The 8,942-nt window shown below is 61.0% G+C and overlaps 1 protein-coding gene across 1 annotated transcript; it reads right to left on the bottom strand.

Moving 5' to 3' along the window:
- Nucleotides 1-4,007: 4,007 nt before the first annotated feature.
- Nucleotides 4,008-6,321, bottom strand: TOR4A (torsin family 4 member A). The gene has a single exon (XM_069474858.1). The coding sequence runs from the start codon at nucleotides 6,319-6,321 to the stop codon at nucleotides 5,050-5,052; it is 1,272 nt and encodes a 423-aa protein (XP_069330959.1). The 3' UTR covers nucleotides 4,008-5,049.
- Between the last annotated feature and the right edge of the window lie 2,621 nt (nucleotides 6,322-8,942).

Here is an 8,942-nt window from a genome sequence, read left to right as displayed (position 1 = left end):
TGAGTCCTTTATTATTAAGTGGGGGTGTCAGCCGTGGGCTTTCTGGTGGCTCTTAACTAGCTTGAGAAAAACTCTCTCTGTGTGTTGAGAGTTTTTATCAGGAATAAGTGTTGGATTTTGTCAGATGTTTTTACCGTGTCTATTGAGGAGACCATGTGGGCTTTGTCCTCTCTTTTATTGATAGGTGTATGACATCCATTTATTTTCAGGTGTTAAAACAGCCTTGCACTTCAGGGATAAATCTCACTTGGTCATGGTCTAGAATCCTTTTTCTGTGTTGTTTGTTTCAGGTTCTAATGTTTTGTTGAGGGCTTTTGCATCCGTGTTTATGAAGGATGGACTTCCGTCTTCTGGTGAAGTCTTTGCCCAGCTTTAGCATCGGCACAACTGTGTCAGTTTTCTACTGGGGCGATGACAAATTACACAAACTTAGTGGCCTAAGACAGCACGAATCTATCACCTGCAGTTCTGTAGCTCAGAAGCCCCAACTGGGCCAGAGTAGGCCGACACTGAGGATCGGCAGGGCTGCGTTTCTTCTTGAAGGCCATGGGGAGCCGAGAAGAGGTTTCTGCCCTTAAGGACTCACGTGACTAGACCGGTGGCACCCGGACAGTGCAGGGTGATCTCCCCATCTCAAGGGTCACACGCTTTTTTTTTTTTAAGACAGAATCTTGCTCTGTCATCCAGACTGGAGTGCAGTGGCTTGATCACGGCTCACTGCAACCTCAGACCCCTGGGCTCAAGTGACCCTCCTGCCTCAGCCTCCCAAAGTGCTAGGATTACAGGTGTGAGCCACTGTGCCCAGTCTGTTTATTTTTCTTTAATCTTTCTGTCCTTTCTTCAGATTGGGTGGTTTCTACTGATCTATCTTCAGGTTTATTGCTTCTTTCTTTCAGACATGGAGTCTCGCTCTGTCACCCAGGCCAGAGTGCAGTGGCGTGATCACAGCTCACTGCAGCCTCCAACTCCTGCCCTCAGGCATCCTCCCGCCCCGGGCTCCTGTGTTGCTGGGACCACAGGTGCGAGTTCACTGATTCTTTCCTCCGACTTTTCAAACCTCCTGTCAGGCCTCTCTAGTCTAGTCCTCATTTCGGTTATTGCACTTTTTAACTCCAAACTTTCCATTTTTTTTTTTATTTGATCTTCCAATTCTTTTTTTTTTTTTTTTTGAGACAGAGTCTCGCTTTGTTGCCCGGGCTAGAGTGAGTGCCGTGGCATCAGTCTAGCTCACAGCAACCTCAAACTCCTGGGCTCAAGCGATCCTCCTGCCTCAGCCTCCCGAGTAGCTGGGATTACAGGCATGCGCCACCATGACCGGCTAATTTTTTGTATATATATATTTTAGTTGTCCATATAATTTCTTTCTATTTTTAGTAGAGACGGGGTCTCACTCTTCCTCAGGCTGGTCTCGAACTCCTGACCTTGAGCGATCCACCCGCCTCGGCCTCCCAGAGTGCTAGGATTACAGGCGTGAGCCACCGCGCCCGGCCTTCCAATTCTTTATCATAAAAAACTATTGTTCATGATCAGCCTGAGCAAGAGCAAGACTGCATCTCTACAAAAAATAGAAAAATTAGCCGGGCATGGCATGCACCTGTAGTCCCAGTTACTCGGGAGGCTGAGGCAGGGGGATCACTTGAGCCCAGGAGTGTGAGGTTGCTGTGAGCTGGGCTGACACCAGGGCACTCTAGCCCGGGCAACAGAGTGAGACTCTGTCTCAAAAAAAAAAAAAAAAAAAAAAAAGAATGGCACTTAAGTTGAGAGAGGGCTGAATTAGCACTCAGGTGGTCTAAAGTTCTTGTACTGTCCAGGTGAGGGTGTAAAACTAGTTAAGTTAGGTATTCATGGTATAACCTCCAAACCAGTTAAGAGAAAAAAATGGAATACTTGGGATTAAGGGGGAGAAGCAACCACTACAAAAGAAAAAAAAAAAAAAAAGAAAAGAAAAGAAAGAAAGAAAGAAAAAAAGAAGAAGAAAAAGCATACAAAAAGTAGGACAACCAAGAGGCATAAAATAAAGTAATGGAAAGAAATTTATCAATATCCATAGTCCCAATAAATGTAAATGGACTAGAAACCGCACAGCTCAAAGACCAGGACTGTCAAATTGGATTTGTCAAAAGTCCAACAACTTGCTGTTTAAAAGAGATATAGTTAGAAAATAAAAAAGACTTAGAAAATATATCCCAAACAAATATTAACTGAAAAGAAGCTTCAGGTATAGAAGCTGGAGTGGCTATATTAGTATCAGACAAAAGAGACTTTAAGAAAAAGCCACTACTAGAGATCATAACGGTCACTACATAATGACACGTGGAGGATGTCAGAGAATGACTCAGAGACAGCCACACACAGACGATCTGCTCACACCTGTGAGGGAAAACAGCCATTACATTTTGGGGTCATCCGATGAGCTGGCAGCTTCCCACATGCCCAGCCTGGGCAGTCTACCCTCAGCACCTGCCTGGGGCAGTTAAAGAAAATACCTTTTTAGTTATTTATGGATTTCCTGGAAAGCCTTCCTGTCTGAGCTGCAGAACTCACGAGACCCCATAGCCCTCCCACCAGCTACCAGCCTGCTCCACTTCCCTCTTCACAAGTTTATCAATTTTTTTTAATTAGCATGGCCTGTTAAATAGAGGCTTGGAGAGACATTGACAGGTCCACCATTAGATGGCAAGATTTCAACGTGCCTGTCCCAATTATTAACAGGTTAAGCAGACAAAACCCAAAACAAACAGGAGGCTGTCAGATTTGAACAGCACGATTTATTAACAAGGGCGACTTATTGGCCTCATACGCAACCAGCCCCCCAGCACTCAGCACACATTCTTCCTGAGCACAAAATTGGCCTCAATGTAGTATTTTAGAAATAAATAGAAAGATAAAATTCCCCATAGGTTTAGACTTCAGATACAAGTAGACGCCAGGTGAGTGATGCTGGCGGAATGGGGGAATGAATGTCCCGTGCTGGGCTGGGCAGGACACACCTCAAGGCAGTGCTCTGTGGGAGGGGGAGGTGATAGTCCCTGGGGCCCTCTGTGGGGAGTGAGGAGCACCCCAACATCACCCATGCTGGGCTGGCAAACTCACCTCCCACTCAGCAGCTCTCAGTCTGTTACACACAGCCGTGAAGCATCCACACAAAGCCCAGGGGCAGCAGAGCAGGACACCCCCAGCGCAGGCTCAGCCGACAGATATTAGGGAGGGAAGCGGGGCTCCTTCCCCAGGCACCCAGCAGGTGGGGTTACAGTGGACAGAGCTGGGCTGAAACGCAGCTCTCGCCCCCAAGAGCTGGCCATCCACCCTGCCCAACCCCAAGGGGGCAAAGTTTCTTGGTACCACCCGGGACCCAGACCCCCCCCCAAGACCCCAGAGAGCCCCCAGATTCCTCAGGCCTATCTGGGCAGGATGCGACAACCCTCACCCGCACGGTTCCAAGCCAGGTCCAGGATCTCTGCGGTGCATCTGCCCAGGCAGATCCCAACTGTCCAGCGACCCGGATCGCGGGCTCCATCACACAGACCTCGCCCAGGTGCGCAGACCAGCACCAGGGCGAGAACGGGTACGCGGGGAGAGCCCTTCCAGGGACACCAGTGCTGGCGACCGCGGTCGCAGAGCAGGTCTCCAAGGGCAGGGGTCCGACTGAGTTCAGCGATGGCGCGGGGGACGCGTGCGCGCAGCTCACACGCGTGTGCGCTCCCGGGTCCGGGCGCCACCTCCTTCCGCCCCACTCCTCCACCCGCCGCCGGCGCGAAGCCGCTCCGCGCCGGCCCCACTTTTAGGATGTTGCGCCTGTTTCACGCCCGCTGGACGGTGCGCTCCTCCCGGGCGGGCCTCGGCGGGGACCGTCGGCGGGCAGGCGGCGGGGGTGGCGGGGAGAGAGGACGCGGGCGGCCCGGCCCGCAGCGCCCCGGCCCCGCGCGACCGCAGAGGCCACCACCTCGGCAGCTCCCGGGGCTTAGCCGGGCTCGGCCACGAGGCGGCAGCATTGAGGCCGCCCGGGCTTCGGGTGGAGGTGAGGACCCTGCCCAGGCGACCGCCGCCCCCGGGAAACCACCGCGCAAAAAGCGCCCAAAGCTCCTTTCACTAAAGCTTCCGTTGGCGCGGTGAGCCCAGCTGCCAGAGGAGTCCGGGAGGGCTTCCCGGAGGCGGAGCGTGTGCTCCGAGCCCGGGAGGTCTAGGGCGCCCAGGCGCACAGGCTCGGGGAGGACGCTCTGTGCAGAGGGCGCGGCGGGGGCAGAACTTGGGACACAACAGGCTATGGAGGCGCGGGGTTGGAGAGCCACGCAACCGGGTGACCAGACCGCTCACACTGTCAGGCGGAGGGTGCACACAGGCCTGCGCTCCTCCCGCCTGGCCCCAGGCACACACGATCATCTGGTGAGAGCCCAACCTGGAGGGGCCAGGCTCAGGGTGGGTGTCTGGGGGGAGGGGAGAGGCTGCGTGGCCTCCTCTCTGCTTCCAGTCAAGCAATGCGAGCCTCAGAGCACGGGGTGGGCGGAGCCAAGGGTGAGGACCCCAGAGCACTGTCACTGTCGCCATCGTTGGCTGCGACTCCACTGGGTGTCATCTCCAGAGCCAGTGGCCAGGAAAGGGTAGGGTAGCAGGGGTGAAGTCCCCACCCCGGCACTGAGTGCGTGTGGGCGGGAGGCTGACGCAATCCCCAATGTGTGATGCTGGGAGCTGCCTGTACCCCAGACCTTCCTCGTACCATGGGAACAGACTGCCCACCTCCCCGGGCTGCCCGACAACAGCCAGACCATGCCTGGGACCCGCCGCTGAGGACCGTGGCCAAGTCAAGGACAGGAAAGTGGCAGCTCTCCTGACCAACCCAGGGACAGACCCAGGGCTCTGAGGGGGTGTGGGAGTGGAACCGGAGAGCGCAGGGCTGGCCCACCCCCACCAGCCTCCTTAGCTCCCACTGTGAATTTATTAGGGGCCCCGGGGGCCTGGGACAAGTCCACAGGGTTCTCGACCACCCTCCTATTGCCACCACCCACCCGAACGTCCGCTCACGCGGGCTGGTCCGCAATGCCTGTGCCAACGCTACAAGAGGTTCACCTTGGCCACCACCTGCTTGCAGCCAGTGACCGCAAACTCACGGTCAGCAACCCGGTAGTAGCTGAGCTGCATGGCCAGGCGCTCGGCGCGGGCCTGCTCCGGAAAGAAGCCCTCGCCGGCCATCTCGTCGCGGAAGCAGCTGACCACGTCCCGCTTGTCCAGCAGCAGGAAGGGCACGATGGCCGCGGCCTGCCACAGCGGGTGCTCGCGTGCCAAGAGCGCTCGCAGGCTGGTGCGCAGGTCCTCTTCGGCCTGTGCCGCTGCAGCCCCGGCCCCACCGGCCCCCTCGGGCCGCAGCGACAGCGCGCGGGAGGCGTTCTGGAGCACGAAGCGCGTGATCTCGGCGCCACCAGCGCCACTGAGGAGCACGTAGATGGCGTTGTGGAAGTGGTGGGAGCGCTGCGGTTGCAGGAAGCTGTGAAGCTCGTCCAGCAGCAGCGGTGGCATGAGCTCCACCTCGTCCAGCACCAAGAGTGGGGTCTTCTCCTCCGCCTCGGCCTGCGCCACCACGTCGGCCACGCGCCGCGCCAGCTCCTCGCGGCAGTCCTGCGGGGCGCGGGGCTCGGGGCAGTGGTGCCGCGCGTGGTACTGTAGCACGAGCGCGCCGTCCTCGAGCACAGCACGGAAGTGGCGTGCCAGCAGGCGGCCCACGTGGCTCTTGCCCACGCCGCTGGGCCCGTGCAGCGCCAGGAGGAGCGGACGGCTGTGCACGTGCGTGGCCAGGTAGTCTCGCATCAGCGCCACGATGCGCCCCACGGCAGCTGGCTGGCCAAACACCGTGCGCTGCAGTGTCTTCTCCAGCCCATCGAGGTCGTAGCGCTGTGCGTTATCGTCCAGGTTCTCGATGGCGTTGAGTACCTGGAAGCCCACGATGGCCACGAGCAGCAGCAGGCAGCGCTGGGCGCGGCTCCTGCGCTCCACGCGCGGCCGGCATTTGCGTGAGGTCTCCGGGTAAAGCACCACGCGGCTGCGCCGGCGCCTCTTGCGCGGCGTCCTCGAGGGCAGCTCGGCTGGGCCATCGAAGGTGAAGAACTGTGGCTGGTCCAGGTTCCCCCGCGACGCCCCAGAGCTGCCTCCCAGCCTGGGCGCCCGGGTCCCGGCGTCGGGCCCTGTGCCGGGCAGCAGGAGGCGCCGCTGGCGCAGGACGCACACCCGGCGGCGCAGGCGGAGCACGGCGCGCACCGGCGCGATCACACTCGGCCCCGAGGCTCCGGGGGCCGCGGCCGCGGGTTCCAGGCTGGGCTGGCCGCGGTCCATGGCGCAGGAGCGCGCTCGGCATGCAGGTCGCCCTCCCTGCAACAGGAAGACGAGGAGGGTCTCTGGACTCCCGCCACGGCCTCACCCCGCGGCCGCCACCGCCGCCGCTGCCGAGTGATCTTACCCTGGGAGCCCCAGGGGGTGCGGCCTGGGCTGCCCCCGCCTCGCCTGCTGACCGGGAAGCGGTTCCTCCCCGCGGGCCCCAATGCAAACTTCTCAGGTCCTCCGATAAAGGACCGAGGGCCCTGAGGAAGTGGCTGGGGTGGCCTGGGGTGGGGGTGCAGCTTATCAGCGGCTGATCCGCTTCCTGGAGGCGGAGTTCAGTGGCCAACCATGTGCCAAGTAGGGTGAAGATAGGTCAAGGCGGACCCAGCCCCCACCCGCAGCTCAGACTGGACCGGGTCCCCAGGAAGGCCCACTGGGATTAGAGGCTCAAGTCCCCGCCACCCCCACCCGCCCAACCCCCCCACCCCCGAGTTCAAAGGCGGCCCTACACACTCAAGAACACTTGAGGGGGTATCTGGCCGGAAATTAGGATTGTGAAAATGGGCCCCAGGCCTCTCCCTTGGTTCGGCCCAGGCCTCCCAGCACCCCCAGCCCCCCCATACCCCCACGCCAAAACTGGGGTCCTCCCAATCCTAACAGGGCAGTGGCTGGGGGCATTGGGGAAGGTGGACAAAGAGCCCAGGGAGGCAGGGAAGGGACCCCAATGGCAGGGGCTGGCCTGGGCCCCGCCCCCAACCCGCCCCAATACCTGCAGCAGCTGCTCCCCCAGCTCCACTGACCCCTGCCTGCACCAGACTGAGGCTCAGGAAGCAGGAAATGCCAAGCTCCCTGGGAGGGTGTCACCGGCCTCCTGGGCCAGCTCAGGCCTGGAGGGGGCAGCAGCACCTGTGGGTCCCCAGGGAGCATCGGAGCAGAGGAAGCTCCGGGTAGGTTTCCGCTTCTGTGCAAAGGAAGTGAGTCAGGGGGTGCGGCCGGGCGGGGCTTGGGCTGGACGGAGGCGCCAGAGGGGGAGGCCTGGCTGGCTTGCCCAGCTGCCCTGGCCAGAAAGTCACCTCCCCTCTGTGTTCTCCACGCCCACTCCGGGCTCCTCCGGCGTGCCCTCCCCCATACCTGGGCTCCTTGCACTTCAGGGTGTCCTCCAGGGGCCCCCACTCCCCCAGGACATCTCCTGCAGCCGCCTGACCCACCCCCACAGAGCAGGAGTGGAGGGGCAGGCAGGGTCGTGCTCGGCTGAGAGCCCCCCAGCTGCCTCCCTTATCCTCTCCCCCTTTTCTCTTCCCCTCCTCTGACCCGGATCTGGGGCCTCAGACTAGGGCTCATTTCCTTTTCCTCCCCCTTCCTCTGTCCCTCAGCCTGGAGCCCCCTGCCCAAGACAGACAGCACACGCTGGGACGATGTTCTAGAACTGGGACTAGACCCTCACATGTGGTTCAGGGTCCCTGTGGGCGTTGGGGAGCAGATTTAGAAAGAACCTGGGCCACGAGTAGGACCCTTCCCGCCCCCACTTGCAGGCGGCCCCATCCGCACCTCTGTCTCTGCACAGGTGGTCCCCGCTCCTCCAAGGCCCCCTGTCCTGCCCCTGCCTGCCCCACCCTCCCAGCTGCGGAGCCTGGGCCCCTCCTACTGCCACACCTGGCCATCCTGGACTTCCCTCCAGGCTCTGCTCACCTCCCTGCACCCACCCCGCAGGGAAAGTCGACTGTGGGCCAGGGGTGTCCGCTCTCTCCAGGGTGTGGGGTCCGCAGGCTTGTCTGTCCCTGCTCCCCACAACCCCAGCTCCCTGGGGCGAGGGACCCACAGGCTCCCTCCAGGAGGCAGGTCTGGAGCCCAGGGCCCGTGCCCCACCCTGTGCAGGGCTGGCTGGGTGCTGAGGACTTCAACGCCTGGCTCTCAGGCCACGCCCAGGCTCCCTGGGGCCAGGACCAGGGGGCTGGGGGTCTTGAGGGGAACAGTCCCACAGGCAAGGCCTGGGAGAGGCTAAGGACACAGTTGTGTGTGTGGAGGATGGGCTGTGAGTCCTGGGGGAGCCGCAGAGCTGCGGTTGGGTGGGCAGGTGGGAGGGAGCCTGCCCAGAGTGGGGGTGCTGGGTCCCCAGGGCTCAGATCCACCTTGACCCGCAAGGGCAGGCCCTCGGCATGGGCTCCTCCGCCCCCGCCTCACCCTGGTGACGGTGCTGGGCTGTGGACACGAGGGTCCGGGTCGGCCTCTGGCAGAGGCAGCCCTTGGCCCACCTGGAGCCAGGCCTGCGCCCCTCCACAGCTCTCCCAGGGCCCCTGCGGGACCCCACCTCCATGCTGGGGCCACAGGGCCCGGACAGCCACTCCCCGCCCGCAGGGCCTGCCCCTGAACGAGGCCAGAGGAGCCCACCCGCATGGACCAGTCTGTCCCCCTTGAGCGTGAGCCTCAGGGCCCTTCGCACAGCGCAGGGGCCACACCGGGTGTCCAGGTCCACTCAGGGCTGCTCCTCACACCTCCACTTTGCTCCCCGTCCACGCCCCTCCACACCTCCACCCTGCCCGGCCCCCCAGCCCAGACTGAGGAAGTGGAAGCTGCTGCAAGGGGACAGAGGAGCGCCTGGCCCGAGCCGTCTCCCTCCCCGATGACAGCCCCTCTGG

This window comes from Eulemur rufifrons, chromosome 7 (assembly GCF_041146395.1).
Source record: "Eulemur rufifrons isolate Redbay chromosome 7, OSU_ERuf_1, whole genome shotgun sequence".
Classification (NCBI taxonomy): Eukaryota; Metazoa; Chordata; class Mammalia; order Primates; family Lemuridae; genus Eulemur; species Eulemur rufifrons.
This window is presented reverse-complemented; position numbering and strand designations above follow the sequence as displayed.